The sequence below is a fragment of the Pelobates fuscus genome, chromosome 3, assembly GCF_036172605.1.
Source record: "Pelobates fuscus isolate aPelFus1 chromosome 3, aPelFus1.pri, whole genome shotgun sequence".
In the NCBI taxonomy this organism is placed as follows: Eukaryota; Metazoa; Chordata; class Amphibia; order Anura; family Pelobatidae; genus Pelobates; species Pelobates fuscus.
The window spans coordinates 272,398,448-272,423,497 of record NC_086319.1 but is presented as its reverse complement, the minus strand read 5'-3'; the positions used below and the strand labels follow the sequence as shown (position 1 = coordinate 272,423,497).

General features: G+C 41.7%; 1 protein-coding gene across 2 annotated transcripts; it reads right to left on the bottom strand.

The window, feature by feature from the left end:
• Positions 1–4,196: 4,196 nt before the first annotated feature.
• On the bottom strand, positions 4,197–19,763 carry NUDCD3 (NudC domain containing 3). Of its 2 annotated transcripts, none has more exons than XM_063448546.1 (7): positions 19,685–19,763; positions 16,158–16,358; positions 15,814–16,085; positions 14,757–14,889; positions 10,209–10,352; positions 5,628–5,816; positions 4,197–4,535 (listed from the first exon to the last, which is right to left on the bottom strand). In XM_063448546.1, exons 2-7 carry the CDS (start codon positions 16,347–16,349, stop codon positions 4,425–4,427), a joined length of 1,041 nt encoding a protein of 346 aa, XP_063304616.1. In that variant the 5' UTR covers positions 16,350–16,358; positions 19,685–19,763; the 3' UTR covers positions 4,197–4,424. The 2 variants fall into 2 exon arrangements, with proteins under 2 accessions (XP_063304616.1, XP_063304615.1); XM_063448545.1 differs by having other exon boundaries at positions 19,673–19,757.
• Positions 19,764–25,050: the final 5,287 nt, after the last annotated feature.

The following is a 25,050-nucleotide window of genomic DNA, read 5'->3' as shown; positions in this document are numbered from 1 at the left end:
TGGGTATTCATTTAAACTAACCATTTCACAGTGTACATAATTAACTCACCAACTACTGTGCCGTCTTTCTGGCACTCTCTTTACTATTACTAGTGCCCACGAAGGTACTATTCCTTTTCTGTGCTTCTCTAAGTATTGACCATTTGGTATTTGTGCAAGACCCGTTAAAGTAACCACTGTTAGGCTCCCGACAACCCGAGAGCGGTATCAAAGGCTACACAGGACTAACAGTGGACTTAATTTATCTGTGGTACAATTGGGCACATTTTGAGCCAGACCGGCTACTCCAACCACAGCAAGGTTCCTGATAACTCGTGAGCGCAATCAGACGCTACACAGGATCAACGCTGTACCCAAGGCTACAGCTATAACCAAATACGGAATCACTCTGTGTTTCTGGAACACTTGTGTCCGACCCTCAAACCAAAAAATCTCTCCAAGAAACGTTCATATTACGTATTGACTTCATTTTCTATATCGGGTGTCACAACAGTATCAGGCTTAGGAACTAAGACAGACTTGACACACTGTACCCCAGTCTGTCCGATACCAGGCCATACCGTGAATTGTGTATACACCCACACTGGATACAATTGTATCAATGAAGTTAACTTACAGGATTTAGAGCACTGACTTCATTGTATCGATGTCGGGTATCAAGACACGATTAGACTTAGGATCCTAGCGACAGACTTGGCAGACCCTACTCCAGTCTGTTGGATACCAGGTCATATCTCCACTAGTCTATACACCCACATCAGATACTATCTTATTAATGAAGTAAGCTCACAAATTCTAAAGCCAACTCTCGAGCGACCCCTAGCGGTCAACTATTATAGAACGTCATCAGTACACTTAGAAAAAACCATGAATCGAGAGCTCATATCACGCATGTACTTCATCCTTTATGTTGGCTGTTAAGACAGTATCAGGCTTTAAACTATAGTGGCAGACGTGCCATAATCCACTCTAGTCTATTGGACACTACTTTAAGCCTCTACTTGTATATACACCCAAGTTGATACTATTGTGTGAATGAAGTAATCTCATAAGTAACTCTCAAGCGACCCCTAGTGGCCACTACCACAATACGCTAACCAGTACACTGGAAAATTGAAATGAGTTTTTATCTCTTCTAGGCACGGCATACTCTGCTTAACCTAGTCTCGTTTACCCATTTCCTCTCCCTTCCCCCCCTCCCTTTACCCGCCCTTCCCCTCCCAGTGCCATTGTCCACTAACTTGGACTGGCCCAGGAACATAGGACAGGGTGGATTTACGTGTTATTTTCGATTTTGTTTTGTATTGTCAACTCTGCAATTGTTTGGTACTATGTGATTGTAATTATATTAACATAGTGCCACCCCCTTACCTACACGCCCTATTCTGTTTTATGCAATTAAATCTGGGTGCCAACCACAAGCCAACCAGCACTCATTGCTACTCAGAACCGGCGTATATTTACCCTATTAAAGATTGATATATACATATATACTTATATATATATATCACCATACACTCTTATCTATCTCTACAGGACACTATACCTACCAAATATTTCTCTTTTTGGATACTAACATCCTTATATTAGGTTTTTTCTTTAAGGACAGTTTTTCTCTCCTTTTTGCATTATAAACTTTGAGGGTTACCCCCTCCCTGTCCGGTTACATTTGACAACCTCACTGGCCAACCCACTCCTTTTTCAATTTTCTAAATACTTTCATTAGTCCCTGGCCTTATCTTAGAATTAGGATAGCCTTATGCCTATCCCACGCATGCTTAAACTCCTTTACTGTGTTAACCTCTACCACTTCAGCTGGAAGGCTATTCCATGCATCCACTACCCTCTCAGTAAAGTAATACTTCCTGATATTTTTTAAACCTTTGTCCCTCTAATTTAAAACTATGTCCTCTTATTGTGGTAGTTTTTCTTCTTTTAAATATAGTCTCCTCCTTTACTGTGTTGATTCCCTTTATGTATTTAAATGTTTCTATCATATCCCCCCTGTCTCGTCTTTCCTCCAAGCTATACATGTTAAGATCCTTTAACCTTTCCTGGTAAGTTTTATCCTGCAATCCATGAACCAGTTTAGTAGCCCTTCTTTGAACTCTCTCTAAGGTATCAATATCCTTCTGAAGATAGGGTCTCCAGTACTGTGTACAGTACTCCAAGTGAGGTCTCACCAGTGTTCTGTACAATGGCATGAGCACTTCCCTCTTTCTACTGCTAATACCTCTCCCTATACAACCAAGCATTCTGCTAGCATTTCCTGCTGCTCTATTACATTGTCTGCCTACCTTCAAGTCATCAGAAATAATCACACCTAAATCCCTTTCCTCAGATGTTGCGGGGAGGACTCTATCAAATATTCTGTACTCTGCTCTTGTGTTTTTACGTCCAAGATGCGTTATCTTGCACGTATCCACATTAAATGTCAGTTGCCACAACTCTGACCCTTTTTCTAGTTTACCTAAATCATTTGTTCTTCCAAAGCTAAAATCAAAGATTCCATCTAGTGCTATTTTATGGCTCAGCTGTATTTTTAATTTTTATGTTATTTTAAGTGATTTCCCTATCCACATTTGTTGGCAGGGCACTTGTCCTACTCTTACCCCCATTTTACTTCCTTTTGCAGCCCTCTAGCCCTTTCCAGGTCTTTTTTAGAGGCATTTTTGTGCCCAAAAGTTCAGGTCCCCATTGACTTCAATGTGGTTCGGGGTCAAGTTCGATTCCGAACCGGACTCTTTCATAGTTCGGCCGAACCCGAACATCAAGGTGTCCGCTCAACTCTATTCATGAGTAGTTTGTGGTATTGTGTATGATACCTATGAATGTGGGCTGTGTAAGGGGGTTGCCTGTTGAGTTGTTTGTGTGGATGATGTGTCACAGTGTGTATTTGATGGTATTGCACGTGAAAGTCTGTAATATGGGGTTGAGTGTATTGTCAACAGTGCTGTGTTTGTGGGGACTGTGTGTGTGGGCTTTTTAAATTATTTGTGTGAGCAGGAGGCTTCTTCTGCAGCTCTGTGTATATCTAGCAGTGTGGTACAGGTCAAGGGCAGGAGCTGTGGGCTGCTCTACTCCAGTGCAGATTTCCATTCACAATTGCTGGGATGAAATTTTCTGAGATCACTTCCTTTAAGAGCTGCAATGTGTAAATTGAGGATTGTCCCTCACCAGCTGCAATCGCAGCCTGATTTGCTGTATCAGATATCTGAAGTCTCATTGGGACGCCAAACAGGCTCGAGCCTGTTTGGCTATGGCAGCCTTGAGTGCAAAGGCACCTCAAGTGCCATAGATTGCTGACCCCTGCTCTATACACAATATACTCCTCCATTGTCATTTCCTCATTGCATATTGCCTACGTTTTAAGGCGCTACTCCCACCTTTAAGTGTATACATCCTATCTGTGACTGGAAAAGAGAGACTCCAAATTGGGTGTTTAAGCTGCCTTCTCCACCCCATTAGTAAACCTCAAGCACTAGAAACCTACTCTTTTTTTTTTTTTTGCATACAGACTACATCTGAGAAAGGCCACTAAGAAATACCATTCTTTGCAGGGACATTTAATAGCATGTCTCCATGTGCTGGACTTTTTTTCTCAGAGTCTTTTCAATGTAAGGATTAAAACTTTAGGCAGAGTGAACTGTATTAGGTTTCCTGAAAGAGACACTATAGGCACCCAAACCACTTCAATAATATTTTTATTTTTTACAGAAGATAAATATTGATCCAGTGGTTTCCCCATTTGCTTGGGAAATGACATCACAAGTTGTGCAGTGTGAGGCAGTCTGTGGCTGTTCAACCATTGAATTCTTAATTCCCAAAGCCAGTGAATGCTTTGCTTTTTGCTGATCCTGTTCATATCAATAGCTTTCTCTGATTATCTACAAACTGGAGTTTTAGAACCACTCTAAAGCGCTTGCTGGCTTATGATGATAGGATTAATAAGAGTACAGTTACTGTAAATTACATATTATAGTTTAACATTACCATAATTAAGGGGAACTGGTGAAATTGTTATTTATAAAGCTATGCACTGATAATAAAATGTTCAACATTTTTTTTTACAGAATATATAAAGGGATTTTGAGGGTTATTCCTCATTTTTTACCCATATAAATTACAACCTTGTTGAATTCTAATAACAGAGCATATAAAACGTAATCCTTGCCCTCAAACATTAAAGATGTCTCTTCTGGTAAAATTTTCCTGTTAAACATATAGTGGTATTTGTCAATAATGAGACATCAGGGAAGCTCCAATCCACACCAAATTACAGATCAACGTGTCTGTAAATGGATTTTAAATAGGCATGTATGGTTGTGGTAACAAAACATTTTATTAGCCACTTAAATATATCCCCTGTAAACTTTGGCCCCCAAGGGCGAATGATAAGATCCAGTGGATGTCCCAGGTGGAATTTAGAACTGCACAGCTCCAGGAGAGATATTGAACATGCCGGGGTCAAACGCCTGGCCTTTGAATGGCGAGCCATCAGCTTCCCAACCCTTCTTCAGCATTTCATGCACTTTCTGTAGGGAGCCAGAGGAGGAAATACATTAACAAGGAATTAATTATTTCAGGGTATGGAGCTATAGAGACAGTGGTGTACGGTTGTGTAATAGCAAATATAGCAGGACAGGACGTAGAGTAAAAGAGGCATGTGGAGGGGGCAGGGCATGACCACTGAGGTGAGTGGACGCTAATCAGATCAGCTCCTGCTTACAGTGCCATAACTGCTCATAAACAGCCGCTTCTCGATAACTGCTCATAAACATCCAGTTTCTAGATAACGGGGGCTGCCAGGCGAGGGGGGGGGGGGGGGGGGTCACTGCGGGGATTCTGCAGATACAAAATATGAGGATCTTTCAACGAGATCCCCCCCCCCCCTCTACCCCCCGGTGGCCGTTTCCAAGCTCCAAAGAAACAACCTCAGAGACTTTTTATATTCTTGACATGATTATAAAAATGTGCTGTTTCTACATGCCCAGTTATTATCTATGTTGACAAATCTTTATATGCTAACGTGGCATTTTAAACATGCTTATATATTTATTGCACACAAAAAAAATAAAGAATTAAAAAAAAAACAAAAAGAGGCATTTGGATGTATGGGCTGTTTTATAAGATGCAAATCATGATAGAGGAGAGTGACAACTCAGTGACTGTTAAGTTAGTACAAGAATGAGAGGGGCAAGTTGTAGTGTTACAGAGTAATGTGTGAGCCTAAGAACTATACAGGAAGCAGCATTTACAGATCTACAATGTAGAATGGCCACTGTGCAAAGAGTAGAATGATATGGAATGAAAGCTGTGTTAAGTCAATCCAGTATGTATGAGTGACTTCTATTGGGGCTGTACATTAGGATAGAGTGCATGAAATTGTGGGGTAAATTGTGCTGGTGCATGAAATTGTTGGGTAAATGTAGGAATTAGCAGTATTGGATGGACAATAACAGCTGTGAGGAAGTGTAAGGTTAGAACTGGAAGCAGCAGCAATGATGTAGGAGAACATGGATAAAGATAGCCTATGTTTAAGCATTTAATTAGTGAAACAAAATCTGAATAGAATGGCAGGCAGAATAAAGCAGTACTTTACGGTGCTTTGACTTATCAGGACATACCATTTCATGACTCTGAGGTTTCCCTTGCAGTTTCTGGTGGTAATCGAAAGTAAGTCTGTCCAACACAGCATGCTCGTCGTCATCAACACATGCCATGCTGCGTTCCTTGTTGATCTTGTCAATGTCAATTGTTTCCTCTCCTTCCAAGATTGCATTCCACCAGTATTCCCCAATTTTACTCAGACTGATCTGTAGGCATAATGGCTTGTGACACATTGCAGCTTACAAAATGAGAAAGTATGTGCATTGGGGGGAAAACAAAACAATAAAAGGTGTGTGGACAAAAATAAAGAGCCCATCTTCTTAGCTTCCTTTGCGGCTGGTACCGTCCCAATCCCACAGGACTATACATTTGTAATAAAAAGGAGGAGCACCCCAGGACTTGGCAAATCGTGGTATAATGGTGATCACAAAAGGGCAATGTTTTGACACTGTAGGTCTCTTTCTCAACCATACACGTGTCATAGCAAAATATTATATAGGTGTGCACAGGCAAAATTAAAGTAATATGTAACAATCTGCATGCAATCAAACAATCAGACGTAAATGCAAAAAATGCTTTTTTCTTCTTTTTTAAAGAGACATGTTCACTATATTTTGTGATACTGGTAACAAACTATCTGCATTTAATAGATATATTGGTTTATTTCCATCTCTCATGTTATTAGACACAGTTCAAATTGATAAATTATTTTTTGCAGTTACTTCTGATTGCAAGCAATTTTGTTACACATTACTGTGATTGGATGATTTCTTTCTTGTACACCTCTATATAATATTTTGGTATGACACTTTATTTAGGTCTTGAGAAAGACACCTACATTGTCAAAATGTTGCCCTTTTGGAATAACTGAACAAACACACCATTTGTTGAGTTCTGAGGTGTTCCTCCTTATTAAGAAAGTATATTCATTATGATGGTAGACTGTCCGTTTTACTCTTGGTAAGAGCAGCAGCCTAATGACCCTGCAGTGCTAAAGCCTATACATTAATTTGGATACACAGACATCCTAAGTAATAGTGGAATTCACATTAAACAACTCAGTATGAACACACACATACATCTAAATGGGCAGCTTCTAAAATCCAAAAGGTACACAAACAATCCAGCAAACAAAATAGCGACAAATGATCTCATATGCCACTTGTTAAAATGCATCTAAACCTAAAGCTCACTGGCTGGAATGGTTACCAAAAGGGCAGCTTTGACCCAACATCTCTGCATGCATTATTGCTGAATACACTGCAATAGGTAATGATGAAACCCTATGACAACACTTTGACCTAAAGATTTTTTTTTAAAAACATGTTCTTATGTCATCCAAAAAACAAATAGATAAATTCATAACATTTGAGGCCAAATCAAACACAAGAAAGCACTTAAAGGAAAACTGCAGGCACCATAACATAATGAGAATGAAGTTGTTATGGAACCAATAAGTCCCTGGTGTTGTCTTACCTTCAGGGGTTCCAATGTTAATGAACAGTTTAGAGAAAGTATTCAGTCTGACGACAGTCAGCTCCCCATATCTGTAAGGGGTGGGGGCTTGAATTAGGACACCTTGAAATGGTGCCACTGAAATGTACGTAATTTTCTCAAGTAAATTTGTGAATGAGGACCTACACTGAAAGTGTCACTTAACATTCTTAGCCAATCAGTGGCGCCCAGTCCGAGGCTTCCTGTTTCAGGACTCAGATAGATGTTGAAAAGGCAGAGCTAGGGGGGGCGGAGCCTGACCGCTTAACGGAGCAGACGTGGGGGACACGAGCTCCTACTTGACGGGCAGAAATTAAGACACAAACGACGGCTAAACAGCCTGAAGACTTATCAGGGGGCACCACCCACGTCGGGGGTGCTCTCCTGAATCCAGCAATACCTCTTCGACGCCCGTCGGGGCCAGGAAAGCGGGATACTAAGTGCGGCCTGCGGGGGTTGGAGCCGGTGAGAGGTGGCTGCTCTCTCCGACACTGACACCCCTAGGCGACACAACTGGCCTCCAATCCCCCCCCCCCCCCCCCCCCGGGACCGGTGGGGGTTATCCCGGTCCCCACAGGACACACTGAACAAAACTGCTGACGTGTACTCTAGCCTCACCGCCTGAAGAGACACCGAAAACTCAAGGCAAGCCTAAGATGGCCACTCAACAAGGGCCAAAGACAACGGGCACAAGCCCTCAACTGAACACTTACCTCCTGGAAACCTTTGATCGGCTCTGCATGAACCTATGGTTAATACTTTGCCACCGTGGAGTGTCCCACAGCCGAGCAGCCAGAACGATTGCCTCATGGATCCGCCCTGCGACCTGCCGGCGCCATTACAGGTACCCACACCAAGCCTCCACTGCGGCCATGCGGATGCCAAAAAACGCCACGGCGGGAAGCGACACCATACTACCCAAGCGCACACACTCACTCCCACACACGCTGGAGATGGGCCACCGAACATCCTCTACAGCCACACCACTCACTTAGTCGCAGAATTCAGAGCCAGCAAGGCACAACTCTACGCCCCGAGGATATGGCAGACCGCCACGTTGCTGAACAAAGGGAAGCTTTCCACAGGGATGCAGGAGCTGGATCCATGCCTGGGGGCTCAACCGGCGGAACCTGCAACACCGGGAAAGGAGACATCCCTGTAAGGGGCATAGGCTGAGGCACCCACCACATTGCTGTGCAGCCGACATGCCCTGCTCTGAACTGTAGGATCAGGACTCTGGCTGCGGATATGCAAGCCCAGTAAACCAGGGCACCCTGCACATGAATATCCCAAGGGTTTGCTGTTTCCATACTACACTGGACTAACCATAGACACTGCTATAGCTCACAATAAAATTGCCATAATGTCTATATACTTCACGCACACTATGAGTTAATGCAGGACACCAGTACACCTAACATAGGCTGATCCAGACGAGGCAAAGGCTTATAGGCAGTTCGCACGGTTGCCTTGGCAGACAATTTTAGGCTCAGCAGCAGTTCTTGTTTTTTATTTTGACGCCTTTTATCCTTTACTTTTACAAGTTTAAGTTCCATGTTTATCACGTGTTCCCTGTGGTATGACGCTTAGTTTGAGCTAGAGGCAGCATACCCATTATAATGTCTTGTCGGTACAGCGATGAGAGTTGAAGCAAAAACGAGGACCAAACAGCGAGAAAACAGCATAGGTCACAGAGATAGCCAACTATTACACGTTACAGCAAACAGGCTGTATATGTAACCATGTCGTTCTAAATAACTACAAAATGTACACTGTTCTTCATGCCACACAACTACTATTCAATGTTTCATGATACGAAGGTACCTGCTGTTGTGGCAGTGCATTCCCGCTTGTCTAAACTATGTACGAATAAAATAAAAAAAAAAAAAAAAAAAAAAAGAAAAGGCAGAGCTAACTGGCGCCAGACAGATTTAACCCCTGAAGGTAAGCCAATACCAGGGAGCTTCAGGCATCTTAAAAAGTGTATCCCAATTATGTTATGGTGCCCACAGTGCTCCTTTAAAATCAGTATCTGAAGCAGATAATGCAAGGGAAAGCTGGCGAAAACATCAAGGATATGTTGAACAATTTGCTGTACAGTCAGCATCTATTTAAACCTTGTATGTAATAGACTTGTGTAATAGTTAGTTTGGAGCAGTTCGTCCAAATCAAATTTCTTTTAATCCACGACTTTACAAAATTACCTGTCCATCTCAACAAATTGATCCGTAAAACCCAAACAGATTGTATTGTTCCATTATACATTAAAAAAAATGTAACCTCTTCAGGACCAACTGATCTGCAAGCACGCATTATTATTGCATGTATACATGTCAATATTTTGATTATATTGGTTTCTGAGGTCTTAATTATGTCAAGTGCTTTGTTTTATTATTTAGTTTGAGCAAATCATATTGTATGTTGATTGTCCACTAGAAGTTCATATTGTACAAGAAGGTGGGAAAATACTTGAGTATGCTTCTTCACATTATGTGCTGTGCCCCATTATCCCACATGCTTATTCGTGTGCTTAGAGATGTTCCTTTGAGGCTTAGTTAAAGTACACTCAAGGAACCAGCACAACCTAAGTGTGTGTCATAGATATTGGTCGTGCTATGCTTATCTCAAGTCCAGGATTTAGGGATTACCCTGTTGTGTTTAAAGTGTTTGTCCCCACCTTCCCCCCCAAAACACACTAGACACAACAGGGTAATCCCTAAATCCTGGACAGTTCGGGGGGGTCCTTGAGGACTGGGTTGAGAACCCCTGCTCTAAAGGAACCTAAAAAGCATACTTTTGTATTCACTATTACCACTCAGGGCAACTCATGCAAGTATAACAATGATCACCCTTCTCTCCACATGTGTATTCTCAAACAATACTGTCATCAATCACACATCCCCTTTCTGTGTGGAACTGCCTCAAAATCAAAATGGAAGATTCCTCTTTATAAGCCTAAATAGCCAAATTAAAAACATTTTCCAATCACGTTTTTCTTCTGGCTCAGCTATTTTGTCTTAAATTTGCAGCTAGTTAACTCTCAACAGTTGCCGACTAGTAAATAACGATCACATCCTCACACATCACAATGCAATCTGCATTACCACAATGCACTTTCCAGGTTCCAGGCTCCAAAATGAGGTTTCTGCGTTTATTTTGTGAGTGAAATTTCCATTCATTACAACACGTTCCCCTTCTCCATCTCTCACGACCACACGGATCGATGTGCTTTGCAGATCCACAGTTACCTAGAAGAAAAAACAGAAGGAGAGCTACTTGTGACATGCACTACAGAACTAAAATTACTATAATGCAAAAAAATATACACTTTTTTTTTTTAGATTTAGTCAATTGTAAATTTGTACATATATGTAGTTCAATTACAGAAACACTTACTTTTTTGTATTTCACTTTACACAAAAAAAAAAAATAAAAAAAAAAATCATGAGGCATCTAGTAACATCTACCAAAGACAGTTTGTCAGAATCAGGCTCCATGAAAAGTGACCCAATAGGTATACATCTGATGGACCTATAAACGTATTGTCAGATACCCAACCTGAACAGTTTTCATGTCTGGTAATATCTACATTAGAATAAGATATGTGTAGAGGTTTTGGAAGGATAACCACAAATGTAATCTTAAATTATCCATTTCCAACCTCTTTAACCCCTTAAGGACCAAACTTCTGGAGTAAAAGGGAATCATGACATGCCACATGTCCTTAAGGGGTTAAAACAGATTAAATAAATAACTCTTGCCACTATTCTCAGACTGAGCTCTTTTCCAGATCACTGTTTAATACTTAAACAGTGATTTAGGGGAATACTACAAACTGCGACCAATATCGCCTATTCAGGAACTTGGGGAAAACCTACTATACACCAGCACAGTGAATAGCTTTATGGCCCCTTTAGAAGAAGATATACCTTTGGAATGTTTCCCTTTACTCAAACATGAATGGTTCCCTTAATGTAGTAATCTATCAATATCTATAGACAGCACTGTCAGATATATTTTTTCTGACTGATAGGTCTATGGTGATTACAGCTTATATTTGTTTTCTGGCTGGTCTTTTTGTACATGTATATACTTATGGGGCGTCTATTAGTTCACAGATCACAGCAGAAACAGGATGATATAGGACAGAGTTTCAAATCTGGATAAGTGACTCCCCTTCAAGTGAGCATCCACCCCTAAACAATACCTGCCCCTTACGGACAATAGACCTTCAGGTAGGAGCAGTTAGATACGCCATACATGTTGCAGAAGGAGTTTCCAGTACTCTTCAACCACTCCCTTAGAGGTGTAGCAGTCATGAATACTTGACCTCTGATTGGTAAGCTCTCACTTTATTTATGCAATTACATCATGGGGTGAACTTAATTTCCCGAACTAATCATTGGATTATACGATGGGCGGAATGAGGTAAATCCATTTATAAAGTAGCAATGTACCAGTTACAGTTTGGCCCCTGGCAAACGTGCATCAGCAGCACAAAAAGGTGCATTAGGCTATTTGCCTCACGTTCATCTTGCACTTGAACACTTTATGCATTGTAACCTTTTAAGTTGCTTCAAATGTATCTGTGGCGAACAGAACCTCGCCACAGGCTCCTGGAGGAGCCTACTTGACAGCCTCCTGCCCTAGGACTATGACCCCTGCAACAGACCTTGGCTAATAAACTTTAAAAAGGCTCTGTTCGTGCAATTGGGATTAAATGGTTCGGGAACCGAACAGCCGCACAAGCCAGAAACCACCCGGGAGCTTGTTAAGCCCAATTGATACTTTGTAGCAATTTCCACCGCAGTGTTCGCCTGGGTGGCCACAATTCATATAAACCATCACGAGGTGGCGGCCATCTTGTTTCTGCGAACACAGGCAGCGGTGTTTGGGCATGAATTTCATGGAACTAAAATCGGACATAGAAACTCCGGAACACCACTGGAGTTCCATAATTGACTGTGTTCGGTTCTACGCCACTTAGAAAGGAACTCTTTGGTGGAAACGTTCCCACGAACAAGGGAAACAGGCTACACAAGTAATTTAAGGATTCCATTCTGTGTTTTATGTACTTTTGTGCTCCCAAAAAGAGACCGATCGTTAGCCCTGATTCCCTGGAACTGTTCTGGGCATAGGACCATGTGCACGGTCGGTCAAATAATTGACTTCCATGAAAATACAGAACCCCTGAATCGATCTGGGTGATTTTTGGATATGTTGGTCATCCAGATTGGGGCCATCAGCGGATATGACTTTTGTGGAGTTTTCATGTGTTTTGGGAGTGCTTTTGAAGTTTGTTAAATTGTATGTTTTGTACCTGATAATTTAATTACATGATTTGTGTGCTCAGGTAATTATCACTCAGGCACAGGGCAGGAGTGTGTGGAATGTTTGCTTGTAACTAGTCTCCTCTTAGGTCCAGTGGGGAGTAGGCCTGGAATGTGATTAAGGAAACCTCTTGCATGGGGAGTTACATAAAAGGCCATGTGTGGCTCCCATTAAACCAGATGACTTCCCAGCATAGAGCCTTGTCTAATGTGTGGGGGAAATTGCTATAATCACTGCTATACTCTCTTGGAGGAGAGGTCTTCTCACTGGTCCAGGGTGAGAAGGGACAGCAAGACCCCAGCCAAGCTACTTTGGCTAAGGGGCTAGGGTGGTTATGGTGTCCAGTGGAGTGCTTTGGGTACTCGGCGACAGCTAGGAAGCACAATTGGTGGAGGTACCCAGTTGGGATGCCAGGTGGTGCGCCACAGTGGCCTACTTATATTTAGCTAGTTTTCGAGGGAGGTCGGTACAATAGGCTGCTAGCAATTTGTTGCTACAGCGGAGGTATTATACCTTTCTGTTTCTTCTGTCTGGCTCTGTGGAACATTTTCCCACCACTAAGTTTATATTCCTCCTCGTATCATTAAGATTGGAGTTAAGTTCTGATTGCTGTAGATGGAATATGATTATTGAACTATATCTAAAGGGACACTATAGTCCCCAAAACAACTAGCTTAATGAAGCAGTATTTGTGTATAGATCATGCCCCTGCAGTATCACTTGCCCCACCTCCCAGCATCTGATTTGCACAGCCTTCCTAAACACTTCCTGTAAAGAGAGAGCTAATATTTAAAAGGACACACTAGTCACCAGAACAACTACAGCTTATTGTATTTGTTCTGGTGAGTAGAAGCATTCCCTTCAGGCTTTTTGCAGTAAACACAGGTTCAGATAAAAGTCAGTATTTACATTGCAGTCTAGGGCGAGGTAGGCAACCTTCAGATATTGTGGACTACATCCCCCATAATGCTCTTACACCCATAATGCTGGCAGAGCATCATGGGAGGTGTAGTCCAAAACATCAGAAGTGCCAAAGGTTGTCTATGCCTGGACTAGGGACACCTCCACTGGCTACTCCTCAGTTCTGGGGCAAAAATACCAAAGAACCTAAAAATATTCTTTCAGCTTCTATTTATGTTTGAATGTTACCACACCTGCATCCTCCTCTAACTATAACCAAGTAGCTCCTTTACAAATAATATACCAAGAAACAGGTGGAAGAACTTTGTATATTAAAGCATTATAGTGGTCCACCTTTTGCTACAAAGTAATGTGTTTCAAGGTAACTGACAGGATTTTTATTACACTTCAGATTAAATTAAAGGACCACTATAGTGCCAGGAAAACAAACTCGTTTTCCTTGCACTATGTAGTCCTTAGGTCCCCCCCACCCTCATGACCCCCCTCCTGCTGGGCCAAAGGGGTTAAAACCCTTTCAGCCACTTACCTTTCTCCAGCACCGGGCTCCCTCGGCGCTGGGGACCTCTCCTCCTCCTGCCGACGCCAGCGCCGAATGCGCATGCGCGGCAAGAGCCGTGTGTGCATTCAAACCACCCATAGGAAAGCATTACCCAATGCTTTCCTATGGATGGCAACTTCTTCTCAATGTGACTTTCACAGTGAGAATCGTGGAAGGGGCCTATAGTGGCTGTCAGTGAGTTTCTATTAAACTGCTATGTTTTCAGCTGCAGGGTTAAAACTAGAGGTACCTGGAAACCAGACCAGTTCATTGAGCTGAAGTGGTCTGGGTGCCTATAGTGGTCCTTTAAGTAATTTTGTAATTCATAGCACTTCAGTTTAACATTTTTAGTCATCTGAAGGGATCATCACAATTCAGAAGTATCCTATTTTTGGATAATCTGAATTCTTTTCTAACACTTCGTGACAGGATATGCAACGCTTTCTTCTAACATATTTGTCATATGTGCTTGTCATTCTGATTATAACATGTATGGATTGAGAATAATGATTAGATATATATGCATATATAAACTATGATTTAAATAAAAAAAATTGCAGCAATAGAGCATTAAGACATTTTCAGACTCATTTTATCTTTATAAATTAGTCTCTACCACCCTCTGCTGGGAGTCTGTGATGTGTACACAACACTATTTCTGTGCACAGGAAATTAACTTACTGGTGTCAATCCAAAACATCAAGGTTTCCTAACCCTGTTCTAGTGCCTTTCTTTCTGAAACTGACTTTCTTGTTAATATCTGCCATTACTTAAACTATACCCTAAGTTGCCTCCAAGAAGCTACATGAGAATGCTAGTTTTCTGTAGAGCATGTGTTTTGTAAATATGAACAAGGAATCACCTGTCTTCCTTTAATGACATCTTTATTCACTGGGATTTTAATTTCCACGTCTGTGTAATCCTGAGACCACATATAGTTTTTTCGCACAGCACCATTGTAACTGTCTGGGTCCTTCTGGAAATCCTCTTGGACCCTTATAAGAAATACAGGCATTATTAGGCAGAGAAGAACCACGCTAAACATAGGTTATTTATGAAGGGTTAGAAATTGATCTAGCCTAACGCAGAGTATAATCACCATCCCATGATAGATAGGATGTATATGTATTCCTGATTTATACTGATCACAAAGGGGAGTACTTCAAACACCTACTTGGATAAGCAAGGTGGGATGATAGTGCTGACGCACAAAATTTATATAGTAATCTAGACTGAAAAAGTCCATTGAGTTCAAACTTTAAAACCCATCTTTTCATGCTGTTGATGAAAAAGGAGGCAACATTTTTAGATATTACATTTACTACAGATGCATGAGATAGCCTTCAAGCATGTGTGGTAGAGACTATAATAATAAGAGTTTGTGAAAGCTTAGATTACACATAATGCTGCCTGAGCTGGAGACACTATGAAGACTCAAAACCCTTGTATTACTGTGATTTTAAGTACAACCATAAGGGTTTCCCAACTATACAACGGTTTGGAGTCATCAGGTGATTTTTAAGCAGAAAAATTAGGCATAATCTACCTGCACAAGAGATTTAGGGAGAAACACAAATAATACGTGTTGCCCACGTTTCAGGAGTAGGGTGGCACAAGGAGACACACATGATAGATGGATAGCAGAAGACAGTAGTAATTAAATGAACAGCAAACCACTACAATGGGAATGACTGTATGCAGCAACATTTTGGTGGGACATGCAAGAAAACATATTGTATGATGGAGAAAGAAGAGAACATAGAAAAGAAAAGAAAAAGAGACAACATATTGGGTAAAGCAAAATAAGCAATGGAAAGAGAAAATTAATAAGGTTAAATAGCAGTAGAAAGGGGTTAGAATAAACCCATAAGGGGAAAAATAACCATCTAAATAATACACTTTTCAGAAAAGACTTTTACATTTCCATTGATGCTGCTGCTCCAGGGCTTTTTCCATCAACTTCTGCTCTATCTTCTTTCTTTTCAACATCAGTTGCTTCCCTTTCTGCCTTCTCCTGCGCCACATGACCCTCTTCTTCAGGTGTCTCAACGACCAATTCTTCTCCTTGAACTAGTTCCTGCTCTGTCTCTGCTCTTTTTTCTTCCGGGTCTTTCATTTCCAGTTTAGCCTGCAACTTTTGCATTCTCTGCTCATGATCCTGTAGTGCCATCCGCTCATAGGTTTTGAAGGTCTGAGAGAAGATAAGCATGATTCACTACGAGGACCAAGTCATGGTACCACACTGCAAACGAAAAGTACTTACCTGCAGTATCATATTCTGAGCAACACCTGGAGGGAACCCCAAGCGTTCTTGTGGACTCAAAAGCAACCGGTAAAAGTCTGTCTTACGGTACAAGAAGCCAAAATAAACATTTAGAAAGTCTTGGATGTTTCCCACGTGTTGAAGTATTCCTAAGAGAGCATGGTCATAACGGTCTGATAGCTCTGGTTCCATCACAATGCTCTACAAATACATACAAGGTTTGTCAAAAAAGTATGTGTATCTGTACGTAATAAGATGTGTATATAAAGTTCTATATTCTCTTTAATTCCATTTTACAAATATGTGGCACTCCTTGTTCCCGTCTTAAAACCCCCACAAAATTAGATCTCAGGTTCTTACCCTACAAAGTCTTTGAAACACAGAAATGCATAGTAGCTTGGGAGGTCTCCCTTAAAAACACTACAACAACCGTAAGCACAAGATATTGATGTAGTTATAGTACTAAGAGGATTCTTGGAAATTGAATTAAATTTGATCATGCTTTTCAAATCTCCTTTGCAGTCTGTGGGAATGGGTGATAAATCTAGGTGCAATAGATCCAGACAAAGACATAAAAATGCAAGGGATATAAAAAGGTATAATTGCTGAGAAGGTTTCTAACACCATAACAAGTAAAATACAGCAACAGTAGTTATAGTACTTAGAATGTCACTTTATGTTACAAAGAGAATAAAGGGATTATGATACTCTTTAAACTCATAGATGACAGAGTAAGTATCCGCTAAGTATATGCGAAATGAAGCACGCTCATTAGAAGTTTTACTTGCCGGAAGATGATAATTGCCTCCTCAAGATGCTCATGAGAATTTAACATAAACAACTACATATGCAATATTCCATAACACTCAATTATATTGGTAAAAATAAGTATAATTCAAATTATAAAACAAACAAAACAAGTTCCTTATCCTTCTATATTTAGAAAAATATAGATTTGTGAGATGTGAAGAATAAGAATTAAATGTAGAGATCCACACCTTATGCTGTAACTGGACACCTCCACCTAAGCTCCCTTTAAAAGGAACACTCCAACCACCATTCATTTTTACAGAGAACTGGATGCCCGCCCATTGTAAATAATTCCAAACATTTTAAGGATGGCATGACTTCTCACTTGGGGTATGCTCAGTTGTGCAGGGAGTAGCTCAAGGGCAGAGCACTCATGGGACCTTAACCACTGAAGCACAATGTACAGATTATGGTACATGCAGTGTTGCTTTAATCATTATTAGAAGCACTATCATCTCTGCTGTACAACTGACAGTCCTCATAGAGAAAACAGAGAAGAAAAATAAAACTTTCTATTTCTCCTCCTCATTTGTAATGCATGTCCTGGCAGTGCCTGGCTAATCTGGACTGCAATGTCACTTGCTAACTCTTTAATATATATATTTTTAAAGAAAACAGAAGATCAGATTAAAAAAATGTTTTTTTTTAAATAGATGTTCTATTCACTTGTGTATTTTCCAGAAAATGACTATTCCCCATTAAACATAAAAACCATAAGATTTTCTGCCCACTCAAAATAAAATGATTTTTTTTATAAGAATTATTTGATCTTAAAACATGCTCTCCTGGGGGGCGGAGCTTGCCGGCCAAGCAGAGCAGACGTGCCTGGCTGGAGCTCCTGCGCTTGACGGCAGATTTCGGGGCAAAAACCCCCACTACCCGCAAACTTCAAGCGACAAATAGCCATAATCGAGACCGGGGGAAGCTGCACTACCCGGCGATACCCGACACGAGCACCCCGGAACCTGAACGGACTAGCCCGAGGCTTGCGGCCTACGCCTGAACGAGCCGAGGTGAGACGGCCGCTCACCCGGCTCCGTGCCAGCAGCGGCAACGACCAACCCGAGCCTCCCCCCTCTGGACCGGTGGGGGTTATCCCGGTCTACCCTCAGGAGACCCTGGAACGACCCGGCGAGAAGGCTGAGGAGACGCAGGGGCCTGAAACACGCGGTGCCAAAACGATTAAAATGGCGGCGGCAGCTACCTCTCCTAAAGCTTACAGTGAACAGCTAGATATAGAGCACCGGCTGAACAGGACCTTCCAGGCGTTCTGGGACAAGCTGGAGGCCCTTATGTTCTCGGAGAACAAGGAAGCAGTGCCTGTCACCAAGCCACGTACTCACCTTGTAAAACCTAAAAGAAAGCAAGTGGCGACGGGGGGGGCGCGAGGTAAAATATAAAACCAACAGGACTCTGACATATGCAGCCCCACAAGATGGTGGCCCTGCGCGTAGGATCACCACGAGGCACCCAGACATAATACCACCGTATGCATCTGCAAAAGGTACACACCGATGGGATGCAAGCCTGAAGCGGAGCGACCAACGACCACAGAACAGACTGGGCATTGGATGAACAGGCAAGAGGTCCCGGACTGTCTCCCGGCACAGGCACAGACGGCTCTGCAGACTTGGTCTACCCTGGTGAACTCTCCACATGTACAGGTCTCCCTGTATGCCTTTAGCATACCCTTACATAGCCCTGGCCCTCGGGACTCAAACAAGGGTGTTTTCATGGCCGAACCCACTGTTCAGCACCAGTTTAAGTACCATTTGTTGTGTAATACGCGCTGCATTAGTCTGTATCAACTACCACTGTTGCACCCCTTACAGAGTCCCCCACGCTGTTGCCTACAGGCACCTACCTCCACCGTGCTGTTTTATTAACTGGCCATATCTATCGTGGCAAAGTAAGCTTGTTATGCCATAACATGAGTGGTTTATTCCCACGCTCTCTTATACAGCATTGCTCTGCGCCCTTGCAACCTGGCATATTTTTCTGTAAAATGCTAATGTCAAGCGTAACGTTTATAATTTAATTTACTTTGTCACCTTAAGCGCAGCTATCTATATCTCACAACATGTTATACCACAAAAGAGATGCCTACTAATCTGATACCTTCATATAATTTGTAATCTCAATCTACGTTTAAGCCTGTTTACTATGTAATATCAAACAAAAAAAGTGCTTTGTCTTTTTACTACCCACTGTAACAAAGGTTTACCAATCAGCGTATGGAATGCCGTTGGGGTACCATATGTAAACCTGTAACCATTATAAGCACTGCAAAAATAAAGAATTTAAAAAAAAAGGTCTCCTCCCCTCTGAGTTCTCTCATCAACGACCTACAGCGTTATATACAGCCTTTGGACCAAAGCACTGATTGGAATCTGCAGGAAACAAAACTGTTATCTACAGAATTCGGTTTTCTATCAATAGGATAACGTGGAACAGAATTCTGACTGATCGTAGGTACTGTATCATTGTACAAAATGTTTACATATTTTATATGTGTGTGTACACCTGTGTAATATATAATGGGATCCAATTTTTTAATCGATTTTCCCACTAGCTGCACATCTGCCTGTATAAATAATCTATATATTATATTGTACCCCTCAAACCACAACAAAGAGGGCAAGTGTTACTCCCATTCCCTCTCTCAGTGAGCGATACACATATAATAGTAGTATTCACATGCTTACTGTATCACTCACTGTTTTCACTCCGCTGTCGCTTACGAAAAAAAAAATACACTTCCTGGATTAAAGTTTGATTGTTCGTATCCGCTTCCGGGTTTTGCTTATGTTGCACTACTTTAAATGCGCCAAAACAAATATGGCGGCTGGAGCATCGCTCCTAAGACATCAGAGCATGTGTGCTGCCCGAGTGGAAACAAGATGCTACAGGGTTCCTACACATAAAAAATAAAAAACAAAATTACTTTTCAGTGAACTAACTATGGTATTTAAACACAACAAGCCTACATCATTGATTTACAAAAAATAAAATAAAAAAAGGACACCATGGGACTGTTTTTGGTTTGTTTTATTGAATCATAATTACCATAAGGGCTTATGTGTTTTTAGTACTTCAGATGCAAAGAGGTTACAGGCTTCCAAGGGAAACTAAGGGGTAAATATTACTCCATATTTTGAATACATTATAAGGATAATGCATTAAAATAATGAAAAAAATACAGTAAAAATATAAAATTCAAATGGTGCACTGCTTACGGATTTGCCCACACCAGGAAATTCGGTTAATCCCATAGACCTCTGCGTACCAGAAAAAAGTTTATCCACTAAAGCAGTTTCTCTCATCATTTTGAATGAGTGAAACTGCTCTGAACACTCAGTTTACATACAGTTTTACCAGGCCTCCTAAACGTTCCAGTGCTGCCCTCCCGACTTTGCTCCCTGGTGTACTGCTTTTGGGGACGACAGGAAACTGTCTCTAAAAAGCGTAGTGCAAGCGTATCATTAGAATCGCTTGTGCTATAAATGCCTTTGACAGGGACAGCTGGGAATTTTTAGCTTCACTAAGGCCACTTAGGCTGTTATAAGCCAGTTCCACGCGTCAAAAGCATAACATAACTGATGAAACACAATTAAACTAAAACTGCTGTATGAGTTATACTGGGGAGGGGGGGGAGTGGGCCAGTCTGGGCGGTTGCGCCTTCTTAAGGAAGCGATAAGAGGGTTTTTTTGCGCTCCCCTTGTTGTCCCTGTCTGTTGTGTACTGTGCCTGAGTTACCCTGAGGCACAGGGGGGTGGGTATTGGGCAGGGGATAGTCAGTTGGATCTAGGCAGGAGTCTGGGCCTGCATGTCAGTAGTGGTGTGTTAGGTTCATGGTGCGCTAGTCAGGGTGGGAACCCTGTAACAAAACTTCTGGTTTACATATATTGAAAAGTGGGGGAATGTCAACAGCTTATGCATCCGCGGTTCTTTGTCGAGGCACAAATTCTGTAGCATGTGCAGTGTCCAAGCAGTGGGAAAGCATAGGTATGGCTTGGCCAAGTGAGTCTGGATCAAGATCCAGGCTTCTCAGTGCCATTGCGGCTTCCTGCAGGTCATGGATTGTGTGCTTTGCTTCCCCTCGGGTAACGAACAGAGTGTTAGCTGGGCCCCAACAGTATCGAAGTTGTTGTGCTCGCAGTAGGGAGGTAAACGGTCGCAGTGTCTTTCTCCATGCCAATGTTCCTCCAGAGAGATCTGCATAAAATGACAGATCCATCTCCTCAAAGAGGTAAGTTGTCTGACCTCTGGTGGCTGTTAGTACTGCGGCTTTGTCTTTGTGGCTCGGGAATTGCACCACCAGGTCCCCAGGAGCAGAATGAGCCGCCTGGTGAAGTGTGGCAGTTCAGCCTCTGGGATGCTTTCAGCGACTCCCCTGATTTTCAGGTTGTTCTGGCGCCACTTGTCCTCTTGCATGGCGAACTTGTGTTCAGTAAGGAGATTCTGCCGTTGCAGCTCGTAGACCGCGTGTTGTAACTCTTTGATTTGGCCGGAGTGGGTGTTGGATGTGCCTTCCACAACCTTTAGCTGGCTGGATAAACCCCACAGGTCGTCCTGGATCGTGGCCACCTCGGCTGAGATTTTTTGGTGGTGGTCTGCCATTAGCTTGCTGATGGCTTCCATAGTCACCGGCATGAGTGCCGTCACAGGTGGCGGGAGCGGTGGACATGCCGGCAGGGGCAGTGGCGGTGTAGGTAGGTATTCCCCCTCTGCTTCATCTCATGTCCCGTCATAGAAGTCCGAGAAGCCACCATGGAGGGACGCCATCTTGGGTCCAGGAGCGCCTTGGGCCTACCTCCATAACTCCCCGATGTTCATGCCCAAACGGGGCTTGTCAGGCTTCTGTTTTTTTTGGTTTTCGGCCATGAGTCTGGGTGTGTCCCTGAAGTGTAATTGGGTCAGTATGTACCGTTATTGAGTGAAATTCGCTGTTGTAGCCCGGAGCTCTGAGGCCATGCGACCGACCGCTTCAGTGGCTAGACTCTACCCCCTGCCGCCTGACTGATTTTTAAAATGTTCTAGTATAAAATATAAATGCATATGCGCCAAGTGACCCTTTAACCCCTTAAGGACCAAACTTCTGGAATAAAATGGAATCATGACGTGTCACACACGTCATGTGTCCTTAAGGGGTTAAAGGACAACTGTCATAAATTATATTTTTAAAGCAATAGAATCTGGGGGCTCATTCCTAATGTTGTTGCTACATTTCACCGACCAGCCTGTACTTGCTAAAGTGTCTGTTGCTACTGTTAGCAAGTAATTATGCTGCTTGCTTTTAACTTATTCCCACTAAGCTACAGACTGATGTTAAATGTTGAGAGTTGTAGTAAAAGGGCTAGAAAAATCTCTAAGTAGTGGTTAGGGGCAGCCAGTAACTCCCCGTCTAGTGGTGAAAGATAGTAGTCTGTAAGCAGCCAATATCCAATAGGAAAAAAATAATATTAGCATGAGGCATTACTCAAGTACATTAGTCATGGACATTCCATATTGTATGAATCTAACTGCTGAATTCAGAAGATCTGCTGTATACAACAGCTTTGAAACTCAACTCTGGAAGAGGAGCAAAGCCAGTGAAGCACTCATGGACAGCTGTTTCGTTGTTAACCACTTAAGACCGGAGGGCGTTTTTAAGCGGCTCTAAACGCCGCCGGGCGTAATTGTACGCCCTCCGGTCTTTTCTTACTTACACGGTCGCCGGCAAACGCGGTTGGGGGACTCCCAGGGAGCCCCCCGCGGCACATCCGTCCTCTTCCGACCCCCCCCCGCCATGTGAGTGTGAGGTCCTTGCAAGGACCTCACAATCACATGGCCGGGTTAGCTGGCTCAGGCATTGCCAGCAGGGGGACTAACTGTAATGACAGTCCCCCTGCTGGCTGGAAATAAAATTAATCAGTGTAAAAAAAAAAAAAAAAAAAAAAAAAAAATATATATACACACACAGTCTAGGTGTATTTTACTATTAATATATATATTTTAATATCAAATTACACGTAGACTGATACTGATTAAATATATATATATATATATATATATATAGAGAGAGAGAGAGAAAATAAAAAAAACGAAAATTAAATTAATTAAAAATATATAGATGTGTGTTATTTCGTTCTAACTGTATTGTGATAGAGATATATATATATATATATATTTATATCAAAATACACGTAGAACAAAATATATATCTATCCTTAACCCCTTAAGACCGCAGCCAAATGTACAAGTTGTGATCCAAACAAAACTTAAACAAAACCTGGCATTTGCGCTATATGTCTGTCCAACCGTAATTCACCTCTTTCATATTAAATGCACCCACACTTTATATATATATATATATATATATATATATATATATATATATATATATATATATATATCATTTTATTCAGGGGAAACAGGGCTTTCATTTAACATCAAATATTTAGGTATGGAACATAACTTAATATGAATACAATATAAAAAAAAAAAGAGAGAAAATAAGATTTTTTTTTAAATTTTCTTAGTTCTACGTGACATTTTAACTGTGAATGTCATAATACTGTTTGATTTTACTGCAATAAAATACACATATTTGTATTCAGTGATGTCTCACGTGTAAAATAGTACCCCCTATGTACAGGTTTTATGGTGTTTTGGGAAGTCAAATAAAACATGTTACTCTTTTCAGTTTTTTCACATTGAAATTTGCCAGTTTGGTTACGTTGCCTTTGAGACTGTATGGTAGCCCAGGAATGAGAATTACCCCCATGATGGCATACCATTTGCAAAAGTAGACAACCCAAGGTATTGCAAATGGGGTATGTCCAGTCTTTAGTAGCCACTTGGTCACAAACACTAGCCAAAGTTAACGTTATTATTTGTTTGTGTGTGGAAAAAATGCAAAAAACTAATTTGAAAGCCAATTTTGGCCAGTGTTTGTGACTAAGTGGCTACTAAAAAAGACTGAACATACCCCATTTGCAATACCTTGGGTTGTCTACTTTTGCAAATGGTATGCCATTATGGAGGTAATTCTTATTTCTGGGCTACTATACGGTCTCAAAGCCAACGTAACTAATCTGGCGAATTTCATTGTGAAAAAAACTGAAACGCAAGCCTTATGTTTGACTCTGTAACTTTTGAAAACACCCTAAAACCTGTACATGAGGGGTACTGTTATACTCAGGAGACTTTGCTGAACACAAATATTTGTGTTTCAAAACAGTAAAAAGTATTACAGCAAAAATATCGTCAGTGTAAGTGCCGTTTGTGTGCGAAAAATGCAATAAATCTCACTTTCCCTGACGATATTGTTGTAATACATTTTACGGTTTTGAAACACAAATATTTGTGTTCAGCAATGTCTCCCGAGTAAAACGGTACCCCCCATGTACAGGTTTTATAGTGTCTTGGAAAGTTATAGGGTTAAATATAGTGCTAGCAAATTAAATTCCCTATACTTTCGGCATGGGTTGTTAGGCAGGTCCCGCTAATTGTAATTAATTAGGATACCTAATTATGTAAAATTATTACATAAATATATGTAAAATTATTATATACACGTGTGTGAATGTCATAATACTGTTTGATTTTACTGCAATAAAATACACATATTTGTATTCAGTGATGTCTCACGTGTAAAATAGTACCCCCTATGTACAGGTTTTATGGTGTTTTGGGAAGTCAAATAAAACATGTTACTCTTTTCAGTTTTTTCACATTGAAATTTGCCAGTTTGGTTACGTTGCCTTTGAGACTGTATGGTAGCCCAGGAATGAGAATTACCCCCATGATGGCATACCATTTGCAAAAGTAGACAACCCAATAGGCTGACACATAGTAACCTCTGATCGCAGTGACAGGCTGTCACTGCGATCAGATCGCAGGGAGAGGCTGTCTCTGCATTCAGATCGCAGAGACAGCCTCTCCCTGCGATCATACTCTGCAGATCGCAGTCACTGACCGCAGGGGGACTGCCTGGGGGGCCAGGCATGTCCCCCGACCGCGATCTGCAGATTGAAAATGCCGCGGCTCCATGTGTCAGCCGATTTTAAAATCGGCTGACACATGGTAAATACCGATCGCA